Source organism: Argiope bruennichi, chromosome 10, assembly GCF_947563725.1.
Source record: "Argiope bruennichi chromosome 10, qqArgBrue1.1, whole genome shotgun sequence".
NCBI lineage: Eukaryota > Metazoa > Arthropoda > Arachnida > Araneae > Araneidae > Argiope > Argiope bruennichi.
The window spans coordinates 63,486,217-63,513,990 of NC_079160.1; the positions used below are offsets into that span (position 1 = coordinate 63,486,217).

The 27,774-nt window shown below is 31.3% G+C and overlaps 1 protein-coding gene and 1 long non-coding RNA gene across 2 annotated transcripts in view; one reads left to right on the top strand and one right to left on the bottom strand.

Moving 5' to 3' along the window:
- Window positions 1-27,774, bottom strand: part of LOC129987555 (acid-sensing ion channel 1-like) — a 56,330-nt gene that overhangs the window by 8,142 nt on the left and 20,414 nt on the right. The window contains exons 3-7 of the mRNA XM_056095521.1: window positions 25,906-26,096; window positions 24,083-24,332; window positions 19,734-19,924; window positions 18,570-18,700; window positions 17,306-17,486 (exon numbers count right to left, since the gene is read on the bottom strand). Of these exons, the coding sequence (XP_055951496.1) occupies window positions 17,306-17,486; window positions 18,570-18,700; window positions 19,734-19,924; window positions 24,083-24,332; window positions 25,906-26,096 (944 nt within the window). The remainder of the gene's footprint in view (window positions 1-17,305; window positions 17,487-18,569; window positions 18,701-19,733; window positions 19,925-24,082; window positions 24,333-25,905; window positions 26,097-27,774) is intronic.
- Window positions 1,378-12,769, top strand: LOC129989303 (uncharacterized). The gene is made up of 4 exons (XR_008785750.1): window positions 1,378-1,511; window positions 2,378-2,528; window positions 3,932-4,045; window positions 5,372-12,769. It is a non-coding gene; the product is annotated as an uncharacterized LOC129989303 (long non-coding RNA).

Sequence of the window (27,774 nt, forward strand, 5' to 3'; positions counted from 1 at the left end):
AGGAAACCATTTTCATAAGGCACTTCAAGAATCAAACTTTTTAATTTGAGTCTTACGCACGAATACCCATAATTACGTTATTGATTGCCTTAAAAGATTTGAAAACCTATTTAACGCTAGAAACTCTGCATAAAAGCCTCGGTAATTCCAAAAGTTTTAATGAAAAAGTAACAAAAAAGGGATTTGTATTAGTTTCGAGACAGTAAAACAAATTATATGAACAAATAAAAGATGTATTATGCATAAATTATGCTAATTAATTTAATAAATCTTGATTTTCAGGAGATCACTTGCAGTCATTTCGAATGTCATCACATTTATTAATGAGAGATAACAACGAAAATGAGAATCAAAATATTTTATACAATTCTATGAGCTCAAAATTCCTGCAATAATCGCAATGATGTCCACCGGTGCTTTTTAACAAATTGCGGTCTTGCCGTTTACAGCAAATTTCCTTCTTATTAAACTTATATATTCTTTTAATATTTGATATTTAACTGATAATTTAAAATAAATAGTACTGTAAAAACGTTATGATTGCTCGGCTGTTTTATTTATGCACAAATAAACAAATGGACCAATATCTTAATAAGTAACCATATAAATAAGTAATTTAAAAAAAGGAGATAAAATGAATAAGAAAAGGCCAAAACAACTTGCATTTTAATTTTAATAGTTATTTTTATAACAGTTGATTAGTAAAATTTTCAAAACTTTATTAACACTGACGATGGATTGCTTAATTTACACCCCGTTTTAAAGTTACTTGAAGACTTTCAAACGTTCAGCCCAATTTAGGTAAATTAACATGGAGCTATGAACTTGGCTAATGAACATTATTTCTCTTAGCCAATTTCAAGAGTAAATTTCTGTTTATTGAACATGGGATGATTCTAATTAAAGTAGGGATAATTCTAATTAGGCTGGTGACGCAAATTGGTCTGTAATAGTACACGAATCTTGAGATTTTGAATCATAGTCAAAAGCTGAAATGACACCATAACAAATTCAAGTTAAATAAATTTTTTTGACAGATGAAAAATTATTAGTGTAGAGACTGCGGATTGAGACCTTCGAAATGACGCACTAGTCGTCTGAGCACGCTAGATCGACGTAAGGACATTTGAAACACGATGGCAGATTTAACCGGCATTTTGCTTGTATACAAGCATATCATCAGTGGAAATCGTATTTAGAATCAGAGATCTCTGTATGGTCACATCCACTATGCCATTAAGGTGCTGAAACTAATATATAGGAATTAGTTTTATGCAAATGAGCTCCAAACTGTCAGACGGGGAAAGAGTACTGATTGGTCAAGAGATATTCAGGACATTTTATAATAGATTAGTCATTGTGTATTTTTTCTCTTTTGTCGTATTTTCTAAGTTGGTTTATGTGACATGTTTATTTGCGGGATTGTTATAGTTCATGAAAGATTATTTCTGTGCGCAGCATATATTATGCACTTGTTGAGACTTGGCGGTAAACTGCCGTTTCATTTATTGGTAAGTATTTTTTACAAGTTTCTATTAAAAATAATTTTTTTAGTTACAGAATGTTTATTTTATAAATTTTATACGCGATTATAAACTTCATAGTCGATCTGTAAATAATTGTGGTTTTTAAATGTTGACTAACTAATCAATTTTTTAACATTTGAATTTGTTAATCTAAAAGGAGTTGCAATCATAGTGTATTTTATAGTTAATACAACATAAAATTTCCTAATTTTTACGAAAATAGTAATAAACTTAATGCTATGGAACAATCAATGAATATACAAGCAAATTTGTTATTGCTACTAACATCACTATTAAACATACGAGAAGCTCTACTAAAAGCAAAATATGGCTTGCTAAACAAATTAATAGAAATCAATTATTAAGAACACTTCAGAGGATAGTCTAGAAAATTGTCTGGATATTTCGTAATGTGGGACTGTTTTCTCTAGAAAGTCCTTAATTTCAAAGTAAACTTAACGAGTCGAATCCCTAGTAGGAAGCAAGTTCTTCAAAATATTGTACGAGAACGTTAGTCTTTTAAACGTTGTATCAGGATGAGCAATGAACGAGCATTTCTGGTTTTTATTCTAACTTTCAACTAATCTTTAAGGTGGGCTTTAAATTACGATTATTAGCCTAGAAGGCGGTTCAAACTGGCCCTTGTGCTGCAGGTATGCGTTTTGCAACCCAAATTATTACCTTCGAAGATGTATTTCTATTGTCTATCATTATCTATTGTCAGTAATAAAGTAGGTGAAAGAACGAATGAATATTAGTGAAACTGCGATCTGGTTACTTTACGCATTATCTAAATATTCAAATAATTGCGTAGAAATATTTCTTAAACGTAGTCTTTACTTCCCTTACAGAAACTCCGAAAAATCCAAGTTGCTGCTGCTCTATGAATTTATGCCATTCTACGTCAAAATACTAATTGGTAAAATGCCATATCTCCAATCGTGAACTGGAAATGCCATTATTCCTGCTATTATAAAAGAGGAAAACGAAATCGCTCTCAAGGTAAGAAAAGAAAGTTGAATTACTTTAAGACTTACATTATTCAGGATCAAAAATTTAAGTATTTGTGAAATGCCTATTCTGCTTGAATATTTGACAAGTTAGTCTTTCATTAAAGTCTTCTATTCGGAAGCATTTCTGGACACTTGCTTGCTAGGAACTCTCGCAACAATTTCTATCTCCCAAACATCTCTCGCTAGGCGAGGTTCGTACTGCTCGGCTAAGTGAAGGAGGTATTCGAGAAATGATTAAATTGTTTATTTGAACATGTTTAAGGGAATATAATGAATTACTTGGACTGAAATTTCATCCGGGAACTCAATCGTTTGAATTTGACAATTTGCACTTAATCATCCTCGAAGAATTTAAGATTAGCTTAGCATCTGCTACTCAATTCACATAAAGAGTAAACCTAATGAAATATACAAGAAATACCTTGAAGTAAAATTCCATAATTATACTTCAAGTCTTAACCCTCTGCACTCGGAAAAGTAATTCAATGTATAATTCTTCACCTAATACAAATATTTGTTTATTGCTCAGAAAAAGATATGCAATTTAAAATTGAATTCGCCCATTTAATTTGCATCTTTTTAATACTTTTAAGGTATCTTTTACAATAAAAATTAAATGAAACGTCAATGACGCACCATCTTGAATGGTGAGCGAGTCGCCATCTGAGTGTAAAGGGTTAAATAAAATGTTTCATAAACGACTCGCGTATACGTTGAATCTTAAATACATTAAAACAAAAGCCCTGGAGAAAAGAAATCTAAATTTTATTTGCTCATTCTGGTATTACTTTCTGTTAGCAAAAATAGGATGCTCGTTTCATATTTTCTTTCCATCCGAATGCGTGCACACAAACGTTTGATGATTCGAACCTCGTTCGAATCAATTTATCAAATGAAGTGAAATGATGCTTCCAATTATTTATGCAAATGTTTTTCACTATATATAAGAGCGGAAGCACTCGTGCTTAGATGCATAGATTCAGATTTTCTTTTTTCACTTGTGTTAGTAGTCTGTGTCGGTGATATTTTATAATGTATTAAATGTTTGTTTGTCTCAAGAAATAAAAGTCCTGTGTTTTTAAGAAGTCTTCTCGACCTGAAACATTTTATAAGAACCAGTCGCATGCATCTTTCACTGCTATTATTAGAACATTTTACTCTGCGGACCTTACAGACGATTGATCTTGGCAATTACAGGGTTTGAACCAATATCGTCTGACACTTTCCTTAAACTACTTTTGCAAGCTTCCGTTGCTCGGATGCAGTTCTTTGATTCGGATTATTTCTTGGCGACATACGCCTTTAATGGATCGGTTTTGCTTAATCAACATACTATTGCTTTTCAATATACATCTTCACGTGGGAATCTAATCTCAAACTTTTTCTTCATAGATTTCTTCAGACTTCCAACAATCGTTACGAAAAAGTAATTGTAGATGGAAGTGGCGATTCATCCTTGAAATGTTCAAATATTCTGACAGCAACTGGGAGTGTAATGTTTGAAAGGTACGTTATGAAATATTGTATATTAAAATGAAATGTCGGCAATTGAGAATCCGTTACTTCTGACCAATTTTCAAATATTTGGTGCAAGACTAAATTAATAAAAATTTAAGAAGATATAAATGGGATTATGGCTATCAATTTCTCTCGAATAAATAGTCTAAATTATATGCTCAGAAGAAACTTATTTATATCTCGTTTGATTATTAATTCCAATTCTTTTGAAAAACAGTCTTGTAGGCCGAAGCAAGATGAATTAAATATGCTTCTATTTATAATCAATGCGAGACTATACACATGGAGTGACCAAAGTCAAATGTGGGTTGTTTAGTGAAATTTTGAGAACCAGTCTTAAATAAAATGCTCGGTAGAGTCGAGTTGCTTCTACAGCATAATCGCAGGACTTGAACCAGGTGCAATTTTCTTATTCATGACTTAGTTAATTGTATGGTGTAGAGAAAGCCTAATGCAGTGAAATAGCCAGGTTCTTTTATTTAGAAAATTGTAACGTTCAATCGGAAAAATAAACTTTCTCATTAAATCTTCAGCTATGAAGCTGCATCTGTTCATGTCAACTTGCGTCCTTCTATTTTGCAATAATGAACAAATATGCAATTGATAAAATATTCATATTTCGTGAAATAGACGGCATGCTTACGAATAAGAACTTAAAAAAATTAATACGCAAGAAATGAAATTTTATTTCATGCCTGTAAACTTACGAATATCGATAATTCTCTTATCGACTTAATTGGGTAAGCTCATTGGAATGTTTTCTTGCTCGTTTGTCTGAATTATCGACAAAGGACGTGCATAAATATTAAAACTTCAAATGCATGTTATCTTACTTGGAATTGAAAAAAATTGATTATCGGAAATAATCATAGCAAACTTGTATGCAGACAATTCTTGTGCATTGCATCCTAGCTTTTTCATTCTGAATGATTAAATTTTGACGCTGTATTGAAAAGTGTGCAAAAACCACTTATTCTAAATTCTGACACTTAAAGTTTAAAAACAACCGCTTTCACCAAGACGACGGTGGGAGTGGAAATCAAATGACATAGAATTTAAGATGCTGACGACTCTGGACTATAGGAATCTTTAATATACTAAACTTGAATCATATGAAGTTGTTTTATTGCTCATCTTGCTTCTGTTGCTCTGTGATAAAATTCCTTTGTTAGAAATCTTTCTAAGCCGGATCCGATTTTAACTTTGTCGTTCTTACTTGCATAATTTGCATATTTTAGCTGTCTAATGGCACTACTTGGGCAGCTCATTAAACTTTGGTTATTAGTTATATTTATCAAATACAATTTTTTCCAGATTCCTGAGAAAAACGAATTTCTTTGTGAACATAAAGAACAAGACTTGATCTGTGTGCCTTAATCTCGATGAAGTCGTGCTTCTTGCCAATTCTTCAATGTTCCGAAGTCTACAGTCACAAAGTTGGATGGTAAAGTTGGATACTGAAATATTACTATATGCTTAGACTTGATACTGGGGCACAGTATGTTGCTTGTTTTGCATGATTAATGAAATGAATTCATTTTCTGTTAAAGTTTTAGTGATCAGTTTTATTTCGTTATTCGAGCTGTACACTTTAAAATTAAACTTAACTAAGCAGGCTATGAATAGTTCAGTACCATTATGCAAGGGAACTTCAATGCACCTAGAGCTAACGCTTTCGAATTAGTGTCTTTAATTTTAAGATGTATCTAATGAAACGGATGAGAATGTCGCTAACTATACACTCCTTATACTAGTTGCAAGTTACTGTCGATATATGCCCAAGCGTCATGTTCGGTTCCGGGTCAAAATTGATATCGATCAGTTCAAGCTTGATTCCCATTTCTTGATAAATGTGTATTAAAACTTTAAATGGCTCGTCTTTTGACTATCCGTTTCCCTAACAATTGTACTGCCGCCATAATGCTAGTCATTCCCATCGTAGATCTACAGAACGTTTCTTCCGACGTTCAAGTTATGTGCAACTATTTTGGTCCTACCACATTTTTGGTACAATTGCTGAAATGACCAGGATAATATACAGAGTGGTATCCCGGGTAATGATCGTCGCTTTCTGGGATTTTGTAAATTTCTGAAGAATCGTATCGCTTCTTTGATCCAACAAGATTGACTCTAAATTCAATAGTCGCTGTACTTCAAAAAAAAAAACCTAGTGAACCAAATTTTCTTGTTCCCTGTACTTAGATGGCAAGGGAGGTTCAATCAATATTTTAAACGATTTTTACAATATTCACTAGGAATGAGTCTTCCTACTTAAGGTTTTATTCCAATTCTTAAAATAAATCATGTAATTGCTTTGTGAATTCAAGTCATTGAAAAAAAATGTTAATAAATTCTTAAATATAAAGCGTCTAATCAGAAAGCATCTATCAAATATGCCCACCGAAATCGATTCGTATTAAGAACTTCCACGGCCATAAGGCATTAAATTTAAAGTCGCAGCTTCCTAATATCTTTTCTTAACACGAAAACTTAAACCTTAAACCTTAAACCTTAAGTTGTTTAACAAAACATGAAATGTATTGATAGTTTTTGAATTAAAATTCTCCAAGGAAAGTAACTTCAAATTGTTAAGTTGTACCCAATCCCTAAACTTAAAAGATCCTTTAGATTTAGCTGGCATGGGTTTTAATTAGATAGTTGCAGATGCCAATGTCTTCAGTGAAAGTTGCACTTAACGGGTTCATTATGGTTAGTTGAAACAATCAAATAAGGCTTAGAGAATGGGTCGATTAGAATGGAAATAACACGTTAATATTCTGGTCCCTGTTTACTTTCCGTCTAGGCTGTTTGGGACCGACGGTCTAAACGGAAAGTAACGGTCCCCAGGGAACTAGTACTTAACGTGTTAATGACGGATAGGGTTAGAAGTAGTCTTAAAAATAGAGAATTGTAGTTAAGGGATTTATAAATTAATGTATTAAGTGGATTAATTAACGAGTTAAATTAAAAATTAAACTTAAATTAATGTATTAAGGATCAGAGGGACTTGTAAATGTGTTAAGTGGGATTTCAAATGTCTTAATGACTGGACACTAGTATTACAAGGGACAAGAGTTTGAACCTCTGAAGTGTAATTTTTACTTTAAATATTGGCAATGGTAAGTAGAAATTAAAGTGACGGTAAATCAATGCAATTTCCTGAAAATGAATTGTTTAATGATTGGAGGAAAAAACAAGCGAAATAGAAAACTTGAAATTTAAAATTTTAACACTTCCGTTATTTCTGTCAACATTTCACGTAGCTTAAAGTCATGATCAGAATTTCTTTTAAAGGTTTTAAATTGTAGGTGACGAATCTAATTAGGAATGACGCATTACAATTTGTAGGAAGCTTGCAATATTTACACGTTTGTTAGAGTTGATGTTGGGTAAAATTTTTGAAGTAACTAGAATTTTATTAATAGTTTAAGATTCTAACTTGCATGGATACCACTCCTCCTATACTCCTTTAGTCGTCATGTAATTATTTCTGAAGTTACTGAATATTTTGGCAAAATTTAACTACGAAATAAATTACCATTAAAGGATTTGAGCACAATTTAGAAAGTGGAACTCTTGTAGGTTTATACTTTGATGTATTTACAACTCCTAATTCGTGAACCTGTAGGTTCTAATTGCTTCAGGCATTATATTTTGCATCACTGTTGAGCTTTTATGACGCATTGTTTACGTTTTCAGACAATTGCACTTTGGGAACACTCCACGTTCGATTTTATAAGTTAATACAAGTATTTTAATTCCAAGAATGGCGCAACTTAGCCGAAGATGGCTTTGTACCATAAAGCACAAACTCTTAGTTCATCTTTAATTGCAGCCAATCTAATTCTTAAATTCCTATCCGTTTCATTTGAATGTAAAGATTCCGTTAAGTGACTTTAATTTACTACCGTTTTGATAAGATTTGGTTCAAATTAAATTGTAATAATTTAGACGTCCAAATTGGAATTTTTTAATGTGCCTTCTAAAGAATAACTTCTCAATCTAAATCGCATAATGTACAGCGGTAGTTCACATGTCTACATCAATAGTGCAAACATTTTCTTTTAGAGCTATAATTGAAAAACGGGCAAGGATTCAGTTTTTATTGAATTTTGAAGTTCCCTTGCAATTTTAATATTAAACGAATGAATTTTTGTAAACTTAAAATTGATTTAAAAATCTAAACTTTTATTCATTTAAGGCTTTGAAACTGTTATTTACTTGTACTCTAATGAAGGATGGCTGGATTGCAACACTATTCATCTGGTTATAAAGATGTTTAAAGCTGCCTCGAAACGCTATTAATTGTCACCTTGTAACTGGAATATTTTCTGTGTTAATTCTGATTACTTATTAAAATTAGCGAATCCATATTCTGGCTGGATGGTGTATAGTTAAATCGATCGAGTGAAATATTTCTATACTTAATCGTGAATATCTTTAATAAAAATGGCTGTAAAATATAATTTAAAACAATTACGTAGCAAAGGCTTCAAATTTGATTTCGCGCTTCTAGTTGCTTAATCTTAAATTAAGCTTTTTCACCAAGCTATTCTAGATAAAATATAAATATTTCTATGTATTTAAAATTTTAAGTTAATTAAAATATCAAGATTGATATAATTAACTTGTTTATAAGAAAAGCTGATACTTTAAAACTGAAATCCTTTCAAATGGAATTTAAAATTGGATTTTGATGGCAAAAGAAGTCTCGAACATCAACTTTGCAAAGACGGATATGCAACTATTTCATGTAGAGGTAAATGATTCCTCATTGAAATTCTTAAACCGAAAATGTCTGAAAACTTGAAATTTAAAATCCGTCTAGCTGAAGCAATTTTTAATTTTGTGTATTTTACTCCTGTATTTAAAAATCGTTAGATTAGTTTCGCCAAATTTTGTGGATCCCGACATAAACGTTACGTATAAATGGATTTTAATAGTATTAAATATTCTGCATCGCTTTGAACAATAAACAAGGAAACTGACAGTTTCGAAAACTGCATTTAATTTCAATTTAATTTTGAAGTAATTTCACCCTTGCATTAACTTAATGTCATAACCGCCAAAATTTAAAGCTACATAATTTAATTGATCTACCTATTGCAATCGTCTTGACTAATGAATGTTTTTTTAAAATCTGTAGGTTTAAAAATGTATTTAATTTCGAATCTGTAAAATGATCCGCCACTCTTAAAGAAATTTCAACTCTTCAACATCAATAGTTCCCATCTAAAATGCGTGAACCAGACAAGTCCGTTATCCCTTTATCTGAATTCGTCCAATTTGGATATAATACAAAATTCGGGAATTTTTGATAACTTTAAAGCACAAGATCTTGCAATTTTCCGTCGCATGATTAAAATTTAAAGCAATTGAATACAAATCAATACGATTAAGGTAGCACTTCCTTTCAGCTGAAGGTCCAAAGCTGTGCCGGCAAGCTAATGGACAGTCTTCTGCTTCTAAACAAGCGTTTTGATCGTGATGCCTGGCCAACATCGGATCAAAACGTACCAAATAAAATGAATTGTTGGTATAGTTCGTTTAGTATAAGCTTGCAGTAATTTTAAATTTTTCGAAATATTTTCCTAATCTTGCAGTGTAAAATTAGGAAAGCATTGGAATTCTTATTTCGGCAAGTTAGAATATCAATCGCAATGTCCCTGCCCTCTTTAAATTCGAAACGGATTAAATACTAAATCGGTTATTACAGCACTTTAACGTTTACATAACTTTCTAATATCTACTAGATTGTCAGTGACGGAACTTGTCTGGAGCGCATTTGAGATTGAACCCTTAAAAGTATTCAACTTTTCATGCGCATTTGTTGGATTGCTCATTCATTACCCCCCTCCCCCCCCATAATGTGCATTAGGTCTAAAAAGGTTTTTGCTGCTTGTGCATTACTAAGATACGATTTATTTGTTTTGAACTTTAAACCTTTTGCAGTCTGACAGGTTTTTCAAATTTTTTAATTGGTAAGTGAATTAGTGTCGACTGACGCAATAATCTTTTCTTTGAGTAAGGTACTAAAGGTTTTAACCACATTTAAGTCGGCATAAATGTTAATCTGAATCATTAACTTCTGATGTAGCGAAGTATTAACTTGAAATTTGAGCAAAGCTAGATAAAACATTTGGACCTGAGAGAAACGAATTAGATGCGGTGAGTAAACACTTCTCATTTGGATTTAAATTGAAATTAAAACGAAAATGGCAGATACAAGCTTCTACGATCTTGGACGCCAAGTAAAACTGTGGAATTGCATTAAACCTTAAAGAAATATATGCAGGGTAGTAATCTTTGTTATATTTATGTATAGTTGGTTTTGTGAAATTGTTTCGGTATCGTTCATAAACTATAAACTGCTAAATATTTATTCGATAATTCTTCAGAAATCTTAATGGCATTCAATTTAAAAATTTCATTTTTTATGATTGATCTAGGATTTCAATTGCTCAGATTTGCCGACTTCAGGTTAGGAAAAGATTGTCAGCGACTGTGCTAGCCGGTTAACTGACAATCCTCTAAATTCCTCAACACTTTTGAACTCGATGCCTGATCACCATCGTAGTCAAAATGTTCTGGAATTTGAATGTTCACTGTGTAGGTAGGAGCCGAGTCCGGCAGGAAACGTTGCATTGGCAAGGCGAATGTGGCACAACTTCCATAAATGTAACCGTCGTCTTATTGTTGCATTTTGGGTATTGCACTAAAAGCATTTAACAGCACTTAACCGAAAATGTAGTTTCCTCGGCGATTTAAGCCTCGCGTTAGCAATTCCATAAGTTTTGCTGGTGTCTAAGAATCGGAATCAAACTATAAAATGAATTGAGCATTATCGAAGTAATTAGTGAATTTTATACTAACTGTAAATTTCGGATGTTCCCTTTAATACAAAAACTGTGCATCGTGGCCTTCTATGAAACTTCGCTCTTTTAAAATATGGTATCCGTTCCCTTAAATTTTAATTTCAGCAGATGAATACAGCAGTGAGAATTGCGATTAAAAAAAAATATTCCATATTTCGCTTTCATGAATGCGCCTTTCAATGTTTCGGATTTAAAAGTAAAAATTAGATTAAAGCGTTCGATCTAAAGATTCGTCGGCACTCCCTTGAGCTTGTTTTCCGACCGCATTCTTTACTTCCCACCCGATTTTCTCTGCCATCTCATAGAAGTCAACAATGAACTTTACCGAAATTGGCACTAAAGCTTCAGAAAGTCGGTTTAAAATCGCGTTTATGCACAGAGTATAAAACAGTTTTGACGCCAAAATAAGTTCCCTTCAATAAAAATAATTTGCTATTTTGCTTCCAATGCGCCACAATAGTATATTTAAAGGTGAACTGGCAATTAAATGTCTGAAATTCGAAATCTTACAATCAAATTTCCGCATTTATAGAAAGCAAAACATTGAATCCTTCTAAATCAATTGGCCCGTCAAATAAGCCTAGATGACGCTTCTAATGACGCTGCATTCATTCTGTTCGAGAAATCTTTTGTAATAGTAAAAAACAATTTCAGCAACTTAAGAATAGATAAGAGTAAGTCAAGTTTTTATTTAAAAAATGCATCATCCAGCCTACTTTTAATTATTTAACTTCAAAATTTTTGATTACAGTATTCTAAAACTTGATTTCCCCAGAAACTTCTTTCCTCCGAGTGGTAATGTTTTAACTCGATTAAATCGGCCATTCAGCTCGTGAGTGTAACTGCTTAAAAATTAAATATGCTCGCATTCTTTGAAGAGTGTAATCGCAACGGAAGCTTTTAAATTTGTGGGATAGTTTTAACAACGTAGTTTAATTCTAATGCATTTCTTTAAACTACATTCAACGAATGTTCCAATGTAACAAATTCCGTGAATCTAAAGTACTTAAAATGTCTTTAAATTCCGTAGTATTGTTAAAAAAAAGCGGAAGCTGTTTGAATATTTAAAGACAAAGGCAAGCAACTTAAATCGTTGCTCAATGAATATAAAATCGCATCTTGCAAATATTGGCATTTTTCTTCTCAAATAGCATTCATACGTATGAAAGATTTAAACATAGAGAAGCCTCTTGTATTGTAAGACAACTTGTATTGAAACTGTTTTTTCAAATCCATCTGATTGTTAAACTCGAAACTATTTTCAATCTTGCGTTGTTTAAGCTATTGATTTTTATATGCTAGAACAGACAAATCTTTTATCTGGAAATTGTCATCCAACTTTTTAATTTATTAAATTTAAGCTTTTAATTAAATTTAAGCTTTTTATCTTGAGCGAGTGTTAATTGTTAAGCGGCTCGATTTTATTAATCTGCCTATTGTGTATAAATGTTTCACTTCTTATTTTACTATTTAAGCTTTGTATTGTACATATATGCTCTTGTAATCGTGGTCAAATGTTAACTTAAATATTTCCACATGTACTGGAAAAGTGGAGAGTATATATTCCACTTTCAATTTAACATTTGGTCACTTAACATTTTCACTTAACATTTGGTCAGTAAAAGTGGTAAATTTTTTTGCATTGAAATTTCACTTGGTGAAATTTAAATGAAATTATCTTTGATAAAATACTAAATTGAAATTTTCAAACTTTGACTTTGTGTTCTGTAACATACATTTCTAAACCCGTGAAAGAGTTCTCCTGTGTAATGTTCCTTCAAAATGGAGTTTTCTTTTTACCAATGAATCTTGTATATAATTTTACAAAACTGCAGCTGTCGATTTTATATGTAGTTTTTAGCTGTATTCTATATTTGTCGAGTTATTTCTAGCATTTTGTTTCTAGATATAATAATTGTAAATAGTACTTTAGACTTCTATTAAAATTGTGTGTAATTATTCAAATGTTCTATTCTTTTTCATGCAATATGAAACTTTAAACTTTGATTTGTTAACACAAATGCATTCATTAATAAACTTTTTTTCATAATTTGGAGTTCTTATTTCTTCAATATTTCTATAAATTTTTAGACTTAACTGGAAGATCTATTGTTGCATCTTGTGTAAGTGATAAATTCGAATGACTAATACTTTCAAATATTTTGAAATTTCAACTGTCCAATGCGAATCTTTCTAGCTTTTAATAGAATTAGGTCTGATTAAAATGAATGTTGAAAGGGAAAGTCAACTTCAGTCGTTGAATCGATTATTTGAAAAGAGGTGAAGTATTGAGTGTCGATACTTCGTTTATTCGCTTAAAAAAAATCCGGTTACTCGTGAACTGTTTTAATTGTACTTGAGATTGTTTTTGCTTGTACGAAAAGCGATAGGGATAGAACATATTGATTTTAAAAGGTAAACTTTTATTTCCATAATCAGACTGGCTTCTAGAATATTTCTATCAAATTTACCAAGTGATTAGTCATTTCAGTTAATAGCATTTAACTTATGGATTCTCTTTCGAAACGAAGCTGAGAATTGTGTTTATAGTCTTGCATGTTCCCCTCGGGAATTTCGAGGTAATAAAAAATTAGGTTTAACTTGTAGTCTTCTGTAGGACTACGCTTTAAACGGTAAAAATAAAATTTGGTTTAATAATCGAATTGGATACGTTAGTGAAAATTTGTAAAAACCTATTCCAAGAAGTTTGATCAATTTTTTTCCTAATTTTTCGAAATTTTGATCGAAAAATTTCGGCTCCTATACACTCTTGAAATCCAAAACATTAGCTTTCCAGTGATGCTATTTTGACGAGATTTTTTAAGTTGTATAGAAACTTTAAACAATTCGGTTGATAAAGATAACCCTTTATTGTAATGAAACGAAACCATTCGTATTGTTTATCAAATCCTTCTCTCGTGTGAATTCATTGTGAAAGAATTTTTAATCTTTACGTTACGATTTAGATGCAAAACCTGTAATGCTATACTTTGGAAAATTTCAAAGCATGTGCAGCGCATATTTATATTAATGGCTTATGTCCTTATACTTATCTTAAAATAACACGTCGCTTTATGCCCTTAATGCAATGGGCAGTAAAATTAATAATTAAATCTTCATAGAAATGAACACATTAGTAATCGTATGAATTTATAATTACTAGTCTTTAATATTGTGCAAATAAAGATTTGATTATTTAAATTCTATTTTCAAATCTGCGTTCGTTTACATACCATCAACTTCGGGATAAATGGATTTATCACTTAATATTAAACGGGAATTAGCTTATTTTTAGTGCCAGTGATAACCAATCTTATCGATAAAGCTTAATCCGAACTTCATTCCTGCATATAAAATGCAAAATCAATATTACACGTCGTTATCTACTATTTTTGTAACTGTTCAATGTTGAAACTTTAAAGTGTGAAGCTGCAGGAAAATCTAATCTCTTGTATACAGAGCAATTTCTCCTACAATTCAATTTGAAGGCAGTTTCGCGCTAGTTAGGAATTTGTATATCCAATGCAATTAACATCTAACATGTTAAACTTGAAAGCATAAAATCTCTGCTCCTTCCGACTAGGGTTTTTAAATTTTTCTCATCAAATTTTTCCAGTTAATTCACGAAATATACTACAGATTACGTTTCTGACTTGGTAAGATGCCCCAAAAAATATTTCCAATGGGTATGAATGGTTTGGTATGTCTGTTAGAAACATTTCTAAAGGAAATTTATTTTTGTTATTAATTCTTACAGGGTGTTTTAAAATCTAAAACACTCGCAAAATATGGAATATATAATATGCAACGAAACTTTTCCTTCCTGTTAGACGGATTAGCAGGTAGTTTCTTTTAATCGAAACTGCTTCCCTTTGAGAAAATGGAACTGCTTGGTTTTATAAATATTAATTATGCTGCAAAGTAACAATCAATGAACTTTTCTGTTTGAAATAAAAAAAAATTATCAATAAAATACTTATGTTCCAGATAATGTATAAAATTATTTGCTATGAAATCTTGATGTTTTCAAATTCCAAAGTATCTTGAAGAAAAATCTGAAATTTTAAATATGTACACCCTGTCCCAAATATACAGATCAAGAATGACATCCCAAGCTAAAATACCTCTCGTGGAGTTTTAAAAATGATTGATATATTATTGACTTATTCGATTTTCATTGTAAAATGGACTAGAAAATAAGTAAAAACTGCGTAAATTTTTAAATTGAAAATCGCCCGACTTTACTTAGAAATATTATTAAATATTTTTTCAATAGACGAATATTTACATTTCTTGAGTTTTCATCGTCTGCTTTTCTGACTTGTATTGATTTGGAATAATTTTTCAGCTCATTTTCGATTTTAAAAAATCGATATTTTTATAAATTTGACAAAATACCAAGAGAAATTACTGTCTCTTTCGAAAGTTTAAGTTTGGATTTAAAATGTAAAGATATGCCCATTAAGAAACAATAAAATTTTGCATTATGGCGACCCATAAGATATTATTGCCCATTACCCATTGCTTTATTACCATAAGGAATCTTTTAAAAGTATTTACAATTTTATCGCAACAAGTGGTCTAGTAAGAATGTCTTCGCAGCAGTGAAAGAATAGTTTGAAGCATGGCAACTAGAAAAAATATCATTGCGACAAAATACATCCGAATCTGAAGAGCCAAAAATAGTTCATAGAAGAATTCATAGATAAATTCATAAAATTCATAGAATACTACTAGAATCTGAAAGAATAACTTTCAAGAAAATATTAAGCTATGCTTAAAAATACACCACGAAATGGAAGTTTAACCTGAGTTAAGAAAATTTTGTTTCATGGTGGTAAATGGCTATCAACATTATTTTAGTGATGGGAACTGGTATGAACCAGATATTAAACCATGCCAATGAAAAGTATAAGTATTTGAACGAAGAAGTTAGGAAAATGGAGGATCCGTAATGACTTGGGATGGTTTCGGATGGTTTAGGACTATTTTATTTCACTACAGAATTTGCTGGGAGGACCAAACTGTATTTCAACAAGAACTGAGCGGCCATCCATGTATCCAACTCTCCAAATATGCGATTCAACCTTTATTAATATCAATGCAATGGACTGACCATTGCTTAGACTGGATAAATCCAATGGTGAATGCATAGGGATATCTAGCAAAAAAAAAAAAAAAAAAGACACGTGAATTGATACAAAATCGCGCATTTTAAAGCGGTGATAGAGCAAGCATGGTAAGGACTGTCCCCAGGTGTAATGCGAAACTTAGTAGTTTCGATGAAAAATCATTTGGATTGTTAAAACATAACGGGAACACGATTAAATAACAACATTTGTCACTGTGTTCTTGAACATTAAATATAATCGACAAAACATTGTCTATAATTATGCAACATCCTATTTTTTAAAAACATATTCAACTTTTTTTTTTCTAATAAATTAACCCTAATGTGTTTCATGCTGTGTTTACAATTGCACTCGTATGGAAAAAAAATTTATCCCATTCCTATTTTTACTGTAAATTATATTTTATACTTTTGTCTCTATTTTTAGGATAGAATGTAATCGCTTGTTTTTACAAACACGGACCTTATGTTTCTACAAAATTTCGCCATGATATATTACTAAAATAGTAAACATAGTAAATAAACTGACACGAGGCGAATAACTGACTAATACGAGGGAGGGAGGGGATGCTACATGGTGTTCAGCTCATTGTTCACCAAGTGAAAAATATTTAAAATTGCTTTCTTTTATAAGTTTTTAGTTATGCATTTCTTAGACACTATTGAAGGGGAGAGAAACAGTGAAGCACTATATTGATAGGAAAGATAAACTGTACTTATTCTAGGCTATTTTCACCATGCTACCCAAATTGAACATTATGTAGTGATAACCGATGAAATGGATGTTATTCATTCTCGGATTCGGAAGCTCTCTGCACTTTTGCACGTGCCTGAGAGGGCGTTTAATTTCGTCAAAAAAAAAAAAAAAGCGCCAGTGAAGGATGTTTACATTTAGCAATAGAAGAAAATCAGATTATTCGCTGAGTAAAGAGGCTCGAAATACTAGCGTCGGAAAGCGGTAGTCTCGTAATCCTAAAACGAATAAATTAATTTCTAAATTGAGATTTGTATTTGTTTATATCTGTGGTTGTATATCGAGCGTATCGTATTACATCTTCGAAACAACGAATGAAGGAACATTCTAACTTTTAAGTTTGGTTTCCTTTTGAAATTTTAACCAATGCAGTGGAAAGAGCCATCTTATATACGTGGAAATAAAGAGAAAATTGTCGAAATCCAAATTAAAAAAAAATCTGATTTAGAGTACTATTAATCTCGAATAAAATATCAAGATTATGTTACCTGGGAAGAATATGGATTCACATCTACAGGCGTTTCGTAAGGTGCTGAAATAGGAGAGAGTGTCGCAGACGCGATGGGAATAACGATCTGAATCCTCGGCTAAGGAATCCACACCAAACGGCCACTTTGGGCATGAGTCCGTTATGCTGGTCCAGTGAGTATATAATGCGCTGCGTTCCGTCTGGAAAAGATGCATACTTACATTGATCATGAGTGAATACATTTTTTTTCCATAACCAGGCTCATTTTTTGACTTAATGTCTTTTGCAACTGTAAATATTTCTTCAAAATGAGTTCCCACCAGTACCGTAATTCTTACTGCTGCACGCACCTATGCACGCAAGGAAAGAAATTGGAAAAGGTGCCGAAAAGAACATTCATGAATTCTGAGCTCTCTTAAATGGCTGACCTCTCAGCTAACCAAGAGAATGAGAGGGTATAGATATTAGTCCAGTAATAATTTAAAAGAAATTTTAATTAATCAGTTCTATAAAAATTACATTCTTTAAATAAACATGTGTTCCTCACATGCAAGCAAGGGAACCGCACACAGACTGAAGAAAAACTCCGGAAATACTCTGTTTCCGGTGTCAGGGTTGCCAGAATGTTCGCTTAAAGCAGAGATCTGTCATCACATCCGGTGATGCATTACAGTTCTGGTGCTACAAGGATAATGTATGTTTCTGCTCTTATTAAGGATTTTATTAAAAGTAGCATAACTATAGACCATTATCCAAAATAAGTATTCGAGTGTTTTCATTATTCGTTTTTTGGTGCCGATTAAAAGAAACCTTATGGAATCATGATAAGTTAGACATTGTATCAGAAATTAAACTTTTCGTTAGTACTACAAAGCATTAATCACAACATGAAATGGGGACTTTATTTTGAATTTAAGTATTACTTGTGAATTAAGCCATTTTGTTAAATAAGATATTCTAATTGTCTAATAACTATTGCAAAAACGCTTTATTATGCAATGATGGGAAACGATTGATTTAATAATTATTTTGATGAATTTTGGTTTCTACAATAATTTAAATTAATTTGTATTTTATATTTCTTCTGTTTACATTTGGATTGATTTCGCATGATTGATTTGTTATTTATTATTTATATAGATTTTACATTTTCAGTTGTTCTTTTGAGGTATTATCTTTAGACATTCTTTCATGTTTTCTTTGTTGTTATGAATCAGATATGAAAGCATAATTTTTAAACACAACCATTCAGTAATCTTACTTTAAATCTTCAATCATCTTACCTTAACCAATTGGACATTGATGGAAGTGAGCAAGCCAGGTACTATCTTTTGACCTTCAGATGGTTGGAAGAGGAGGGACATTTCAAGAGGATCAGTCATAAACACATTGAAGCCTTCCTCAGTCTCACGATCTGGAAGAAAGTAAGAGAAGTGAATCGCACAAAGTATGTAGTCATCTTGGCAAATAGTTTTAGCCTCTTTTAACTCAATTTTTGTTCAGAGAAGAAGGCATTAGTACTTCAACAATATCTCTTCACAAATCGGCAAGTTGATACTATGTACATACTCATGGCAGAATTTTAGTAAAATAGACTTTGGGAATGTGAAAGCGAAAACAACTCGATAATGTCCATTCTTTTTTCCATTCGCTAAGCTAATGAAATTTGATTTGTGACGAAATTTATTTGGGATTAAAGTATACTCTAATGTGTTTCGAGCTGAAGGTTTGCAAGGTTGAAATATGTATGTAGGTTTGAAATATATATGCCTATATATCATTTCCATTCAAACAGAAATTGGTATGGACGGGAAGGGATCAAAATAAAATAAAAGACATTTTTCAAAGAAATCTAATGGGAGAACAAGTAATAACATAATTCTCCTATTTATTATTTCATATACTCAAAATATAAACAGGCGTAGACAGTACAATCAGTCGCACCACACAAGAATCAGTAAATCAAGGAAACCCCAGGATCAGTTCTGAATTTCCAAGAATTTACTTCATTTAATCATTTGCAGCTAATTTGATGAAAAAAAATGTGTGCTTGGCGATCAAGAAAGAGCTGTATCTTTTTAACAAAAGTGAATCTTCTAGTTTTATAGAGGTTGGAACGTTTTTGAACGATTGTTTAGAAGGAAGTTGCAATAAACTTAACGTTAATTTTTTTTCTACTTATGCGTATGTTACTTGAGAGAAATGAAGTTCTCATAGAAACAAAGAACATTCCTTTCATTTCAGTACTGATCTGGAAGCATAAATAGTGATGGTAAAATATACAGCCAAAGCAAATTTTAAAAAAAAATGCGTATTTAAAAATATATCGGCAATCATAAACATATAGTGTCTTACACTCTCTGACTTAGATAACGTTGTCATAAGTAAATAAATTAAGCATAGACATTTAACTGAAGCGAAGATTATGAAAGAAGAATATATTTTACCGAGATGAGGGGGTGAGACGAGGTCTATAATGACAGAGAATTCTATGGGAGACTTCTTTATTAGATCCAGGATTTCTGATCTATCCTCCAGAGAGTAGCAAAGGCCCATACTTGTTAGAACAGGTTGGAAGATCTTACAGCAATCCAAGGGAAATACCAAAGCGATGCAATACAAAAAGAAATCTTTACATCTATTGAAACAATGCATGGGTAAGTATAAATCATGAAATAGTTTATGTTAAATTATAAATACAAAAAAAGGACATTTGATTAACATTATCTTTATTTATAACTAGCCACCTTGGGCGACCAGCTGGTTCGCCAGGAATAATGCTCCCTAAACTTTTCAATTAAATATTTATGCACCTTGGTCTCTAAATAGTTTCTTTAGTAAAATATTTTTAAATTTCATATTTTAACACTCATATAACTCATACTATTATAGACGCCTTACGATGCTCAGTACATTGTCCATATATCTCTCTAATTTACTTTCAGCTGTCTTAAGATTTAAATTTAAATCTGAATTTAAAATGGAAGAGATAAAACTTCAATAAATATGAAAATGTTTTTGCTGAAATCAAACATACTTTTAAAAAAATATGACTATAAAAAATCAAATCCTTCAGCATTATAACCTTACGTGTAAAAAAAGATATTTTTTATAATTTATGCAGTATTTCCAAGAATTATTTAAATTTCATATTTTAATAGTCATATAACTCATACTATTATAGACGCCTTACGATGCTCAGTACATTGTCCATATATCTCTTTAATTTACTCTCAGCTGTCTTAAGATTAAAATTTAAATTTGAATTTAAAATGGAAGAGATAAAACTTCAATAAATATGAAAATGTTTTTGCTGAAATCAAACATACTTTTTTAAAATATGACTATAAAAAATCAAATCCTTCAGCATTATAACCTTACGTGTACCACAAGATATTTTTTATACTTTATGCATTATTTCCAAGAATTATTTAAATTTCATATTTTAATAGTCATATAACTCATACTATTATAGAAGCCTTACGATGCTCAGTACATTGTCCATATATCTCTCTAATTTACTTTCAGCTGTCTTAAGATTTAAATTTAAATCTGAATTTAAAATGGAAGAGATAAAACTTCAATAAATATGAAAATGTTTTTGCTGAAATCAAACATACCTTTAAAAAAATATGACTATAAAAAATCAAATCCTTCAGCATTATAACCTTACGTGTACCACAAGATATTTTTTATACTTTATGCATTATTTCCAAGAATTATTTAAATTTCATATTTTAATAGTCATATAACTCATACTATTATAGAAGCCTTACGATGCTCAGTACATTGTCCATATATCTCTCTAATTTACTCTCAGCTGTCTTAAGATTTAAATTTAAATCTGAATTTAAAATGGAAGAGATAAAACTTCAATAAATATGAAAATATTTTTGCTGAAATCAAACATACTTTTTTTTAAATATGACTATAAAAAATCAAATCCTTCAGCATTATAATCTTACGTGTACCACAAGATATTTTTTATACTTTATGCATTATTTCCAAGAATTATTTAAATTTCATATTTTAATAGTCATATAACTCATACTATTATAGAAGCCTTACGATGCTCAGTACATTGTCCATATATCTCTCTAATTTACTTTCAGCTGTCTTAAGATTTAAATTTAAATCTGAATTTAAAATGGAAGAGATAAAACTTCAATAAATATGAAAATGTTTTTGCTGAAATCAAACATACTTTTAAAAAAATATGACTATAAAAAATCAAATCCTTCAGCATTATAACCTTACGTGTAAAAAAAGATATTTTTTATAATTTATGCAGTATTTCCAAGAATTATTCAATAAAAATTTACTAAACCGATGTACCATTTTTATCGAATCACCCTGTACGGTTTGTAGCTATCGAGTTCATTTGTATTCCAACAGCCAGCCAAACAAACTTCCTTTGAATGGATTCCATTTAAAATTTTGCAAAAATATGCAAATTTGATCTAAAATTCGTATACCAGATTTGATCGTTCTAGCTTAAAGTTCTTTTAAATTATTGTGATCAAACATTGACATATTACCAAAAAATGTGTTTTTTGAACTCAATAAAGTCTGAAATATGAAGATTCGTCAAAATTTCGAGTTTAAATTGTTTGGCGGTTACAGTATTTTCTCTATACATCGTATAGGTGAAATTAAAAAAAAAAAAAAAGAAAGTCGATATACAAAATTGTTATTAGAAAAATGAGGAAAATATATTAGTTATTAACAGATTTTATGATGGCATGCAGTTTTTCATTAGATCAATCAATATTCTGAAAAATATGGCGAACAAAATGAAGCGATATAAATCTTCTCTTCAATGAGACATTTTCACTTATTCGCTTAGTCTGAAGAAAATTTTCATTAAAAATGGTGTTTTCCTTAATATACACTATTGAATTAAAACGCGATTAGGTCATAATTGATATATCCATTTTCAAAATAACTTGGCTGATAACTAGGATTAGAAAATAAAAAGAAGCATAGGAAAAGCTCATTGGTCAAATAAGAAGTCAATAGTGTAGAAACGAAACTTTTGTCTAGACAGTTAAAAGATATAGAATATTTTTTTCTAGATACGCCAAATATATTGTCATCAATAATTCAAGCTGGTAATAAATTGAACTATGCCATGCAAAAATTTTTCAATAATGATATATTTATTGTGCCATGGTATCTCATAATTCTCAAAACATTTATGATGATATGTGCTGAAAGTTAATGAGGAGAAATTCCATCATTATAAGTTTCTTCTTTCTAGAAGCATACATAGTTCGACTCTGGAAAACTGATTTGACATTCAATGGAAAAGACATACAATGGGTAAAAAATTTTTCCGTACGCAGCTATGACTGCTAATGAAAGTTTAATTTTTGACACAAAATATTTTGTTATGAAAATAAAAATTTGAAAATTGGTTTAACACAATTTCATTTATTATTTATGAATATTATAAAGGAAAATTAAATAAGTATGGTGAAAATTAAATAAGTAAATTGAAAGAATCAAAAGATACCACTAATAAGGAACAAAAAAGTTTCCGTACGGTATTTACATAATACATGAAAGATCTTTTCCATTCTGACCAACTTGCATTTAATGATCGGTAAACCTTCCTTTCGCCTTTGTCACTTCTCTCAAACGTTGTGGCATAACCCCCATAAGTTTTTGCAGTTGTTTTTGAAGAAATATTGCTCCAAATGTCTTGAATGATCCTTTTGAATTCAACCTTGTTCTTTGCGTCATATTTTTTTAGTACATGACTGATTCATTTCCATAAATGTCTTATAGGGATTAAATCTTGAGACTGGGAAGGGCTATGAATATGTTTTTTTAACATATCGAATATTTACTCCGGGCCAGTTGTAGAACACGTCAGGAGGAAATTCCAAATTGCGTACGGAAACTTTTTTTGCATACCACTTCGTCATTTGTCTTAAAAATTGCAAAAAGAATTGCTGCGTTTTGTAAAAATAGAAATTTATTATGAAACTCCCTTTTAAAGACCCATTTTAACCATATATAAGTAGTTTACAAAGATAAAAAGCAAAGTTTAGAAATTATTCTAGTTTATTTTTATTTTAGTCTTCCGTACGGAGACTTTTTTTACCCACTGTATGTGTCCAATAATTATCAATCGAATGTCAAAAATTTACTCCCCATTCAAAATATTATTACTGTTATTATTATTTTTCAATATTATTAATTTTATTCAATATTATAGATTTTATATAATTATTTTTAATATGACGAAATAAATCCATCTGGTAGTTATTGTTATGAAATCGTGGGGGAAACTACCCAAAAATTTTTACAACTTTGAAAGAATAGTATGAAATTTTAAAGAAAATTTTAAGGAGAGATAATATTTTTGATAAATGAAAGTTTTAACGTATTATTGTTTTTTTTATTAAAAGATTGAATGATTGGTTAATATTATCTTCTAGAAAAACCAAATAAGTGTTCAATAGAATCTAAGTGCCGGTGTCCTGACATAGGGGTAGCGCGTCTTCCCCGTGATCTAGGCGTTCCGGGTTCGAGTCCTGATTCCGGCATGGTTGTTCTTTTCCTTGTGTTCTCTCTGTGAGGTGCGTGAATGAGCCCCCTTGTTAGAAAGGGTTGTGCAAGCCAGTGCGTGTGTGCTATCTTCATTTGAGCTAGAAGTCACACTTCTGCCCTCGGGTGCTCAGGGGCCTTTACCTTCAGAAGCTACTGCGCAAAATTTGGCTTAAAATTGTCGCACGACAAAAAAAAAAAAAAAAAGAATCTAAGTTGGTATTCAGAAAAATATTTTTACCCAACACTGTTTTCGATAACGAATTCCCTGAGGTTGAAGCTTTCGCTGATATTCCGCAATGCTCGGAATCTCTCGTCCAACTCATTCAAGCGATTCTCGAACTGTAATATATGGGAAGGTAGCTCATTTTCTTTATCTTTCGTGGATATATCAACCACCATACTTATCTCATCTGGCGTGAGAGGAATGAAAGGATAACCAAGGGCCAGGAAGGAATACTCCACTAAATTCAAATAGCTGTCATTTAAATCTGTAAGAGAAACGAATCGTTTTTTTAAGTGTGTCTAACCATATTTTAGTATATATATTAGGATAATCACAATCGAAGCATGTATATTGTGTACATTTGGTTTAATATCGAAAGTTTAATGAAACGTATATGTTTTAATATCTATTACATAAACAATAAAATGAAATTAATCGGACATCAGTTAATAATGTTATAAATTTATTAATAATGATAATTATTAATAAATTCACGGTATGCTTTGATGAAACTTGATGAACATAAGATAAGGAGGAAAAGGAAATACTATATTACTTCACGGTATGCTTTGATGAAACTTGATGAACATAAGATAAGGAGGAAAAGGAAATACTATATTACTTCACGGTATGCTTTGATGAAACTTGATGAACATAAGGTTAGGAGGAAAAGGGAATACTATATTTCTCCCAAATTTATAAGATCTCATTCTTAATGGATTTATTTTTATGAGGATGCCAGAAACAGAATGCTAATAGTACCTTGGATAACAACAATTGATGAAATACGTAGAAAGAAGTTGTGTTTATATTCCAAATGATATGATTCCATCGACAATAGCGTCCGTGGACAATAATGATCAGCTATTCTAACACATCCATTAACTGACAAAATTTCACATTAGTATTAAGAAATTTAGATGTTTGTTATTAGAACTTCATATAATAATTATTCAATGCATACATGCACAGTTGTAATTATAGTACACTCCCGAGTATCCGGTAAGCGACTATCCGGCCTAGTTTCCTTTTATCGTAATTAAATGAGGAAGGCAAGGCATTGGCAACATTGCCAAGGCATTGGGAGAGGGCGTCTGCTACAATCTTTCTATGTGTCATGTGCGAAATACAAGTTCTGACAGGAAAAGAGAAACGTGCTACTCATTGTTTAATGTTTCATCAGTGTGTAACGGACCTCATTGTTGCCGCTATTCCTGATTATAATTGCACAGTACACAGTACATAAATGCTTGAAATGTGCAGTACAGTATATAAAAATATATAAACTACCAATACAGAGCTTTCTATTTTAACTTGACACGTACCAGCAACTGTTTCCATGATACACCGGACTGCGTTCCGATTCTACGTGGTTTGAGATAAATGTAAGGCTTAGTACTCAATAAGAAGTGTGAAAATACGTATTATAACATTGAATTTTGGTATTAAAACTTTGTCTTCTGGTATTGGAGGGCAAAGAAATGAGTTCATAGAACTCTGTTTTTTTTTTTAAATTGCAGCCAATCACTCAGTTACCATAGAACAAGACTTCCAGCCTATCTGGCTTTTTTGCTATCAGGCCTACTCTTCATCCACTTTAGGCCGGATACTCGGGAGTGTACTGTATTTATCTATGCAATTATTCAATGTGTGTATTTTGGGGCATCTGCATTCTACTGTCATATAATTAACAAGATTATCACTTCTTTTATTCAACTTGGTCTTGCTCATAATCTTATCAGAAAGTAAATAAATTCGCAGAGAAAGTACTTTATAACATGTCCATTATCATGTTTATTTAATAAAAATTGGTAAACAATGTGGGAAAAGAATCTTACCTGTTCTGTAGAAAGGCTTTCTGCAAAGCGTGATACGGGGGTATTCTGGGAAAAATATCGGATCTTCTTCCTTTCCCAATTCAATGTCTTTATTGATTGTATTGATGAAGGTGGATTCTTTGTCAAAGGCCTCTTGTAGCAGCATCGTTATGTTGCCCAACACCGATAGGATGCATAGAGCAAATAGAACCCTAAAAATATATATTGTGTTTCTCATTTTAATGTGAATTATTTCGAATATTTAAGGAGCTTACAAAATAAGTTAAATTTTTTTTTGAATTTTAAAAAGATTTTATTAATCAGCATCTGCATGTCTACTTGCTTGTATATACTGGAAGGACACGGTGGCTTGGTGGAAAGGACTCGGAACCGGAGGGCTTCAGGTTCGAGACCCGATTTCCACCGAAGAATTGTCGTGTAAGCGGATCTGGCGCACACTAAATTTGTCGGGGCCAAACCTTCTCCAACGGGTGTAATGCGGAAGTTTGGAAAGGGGATCCCAGCTCAGGTGTAGTCCTAGTTATCTGACCGGGGTTCAAAATTACGAGGTCTGTCCCAAAATAGCCCTAGTGTTGCTTTAAAACGGAGCATTAATATAACTGAACTGCATGTACTGGATGTCTAAAATTCCAAATTGGGTTTGGTTTTAATTCCTTAGATAAACACTTTAAATTACAATATTGTGTAAAAAAATAATGAAGAAATTTATGAAATCAATTTGAATTTACTATCATTTTCTAAAGAAATACAAAAATTAAATTTTAATAAAATTCGTAAGCAGAAAAGGTTTGATTTCCATACATTAATTAGGTACTATACAAAAAATATCATAATTAAATTTACCAAAAAGAAAACTCCAAAGAACGAACAAGACGATAAGTCAAATTATTAATGTTACTTCTGCTTTATTCAAATTAAATAGCCAGAAGCATCCAAACAATTGGAAGGGGGGGGGGGTTGAGTTATAATATGAAAGTGTGCCACTATACACAATTGAGCAGAAGTTTGAACCTCTGTAACAAGATTAATTGAACTCTGACAAAGAGCTGTTTACTTGTGATGGGAAGTTGTTTGATTGAATAGTTTCGAAACTGTAATCTTGAAACCTAGACTGTAAACTGTAACCTAGAAAAGCCAGCGCAATCCTGCTTTTAATTTTAAAGCATTAACTGTCTTCATATAAAAAAAAAAGTGCTTCAACATGATGGAGTTTAACATATAGATGAATGGAATTTGAAGCAAGGTGAAAAAAAAATTAGAATAAATGTTGAAAAGATTACAGTAGTTTTCAACTTTAAGCATAGTTTTATAATTTTTAAATGGTAACAAAGTTTTTTGAGTTTTTAAGTACAAAAAAAAAAAAAAAAAAAACCTGTGATGTCAAAACATAAATATAATAATGACTCTGCTTCAAACAAACATTCAAACATCAAAGTCATGAAGAGAATAAATGTATTTTACATGAATTTCAATAACGAGAAGAAAAATGAAAGAAGTATAACCGAATGATATAAGGTATCAGTAAAAAAAGGGCAGCAAAAAAACAATGTTACGAAATGCAGCAAACCCTACTTGCAACACTAATTTTCAGGTGAGATGAAAAACTTGTTTCAGAACTCAAGGTTTTATGCATCTAATTCTAAAATTACTCTCTAAAAGAAGTACTAAGAAGCAAATTAAAGTAGAAAGTAACAGAGATGGCGGCAAATAGATAAGACAACTAGAAGAGTGCATTGAGATCGGCAAAGAACTATTGAAAGTAGAAAGAAGCGATAATTTCATCAACATGTTTGTGGGATGAACATATTACTGTGACTGAAATATCAATGAATGAATTTAAAAGCGATGAATGATACCTGATATGTGAAA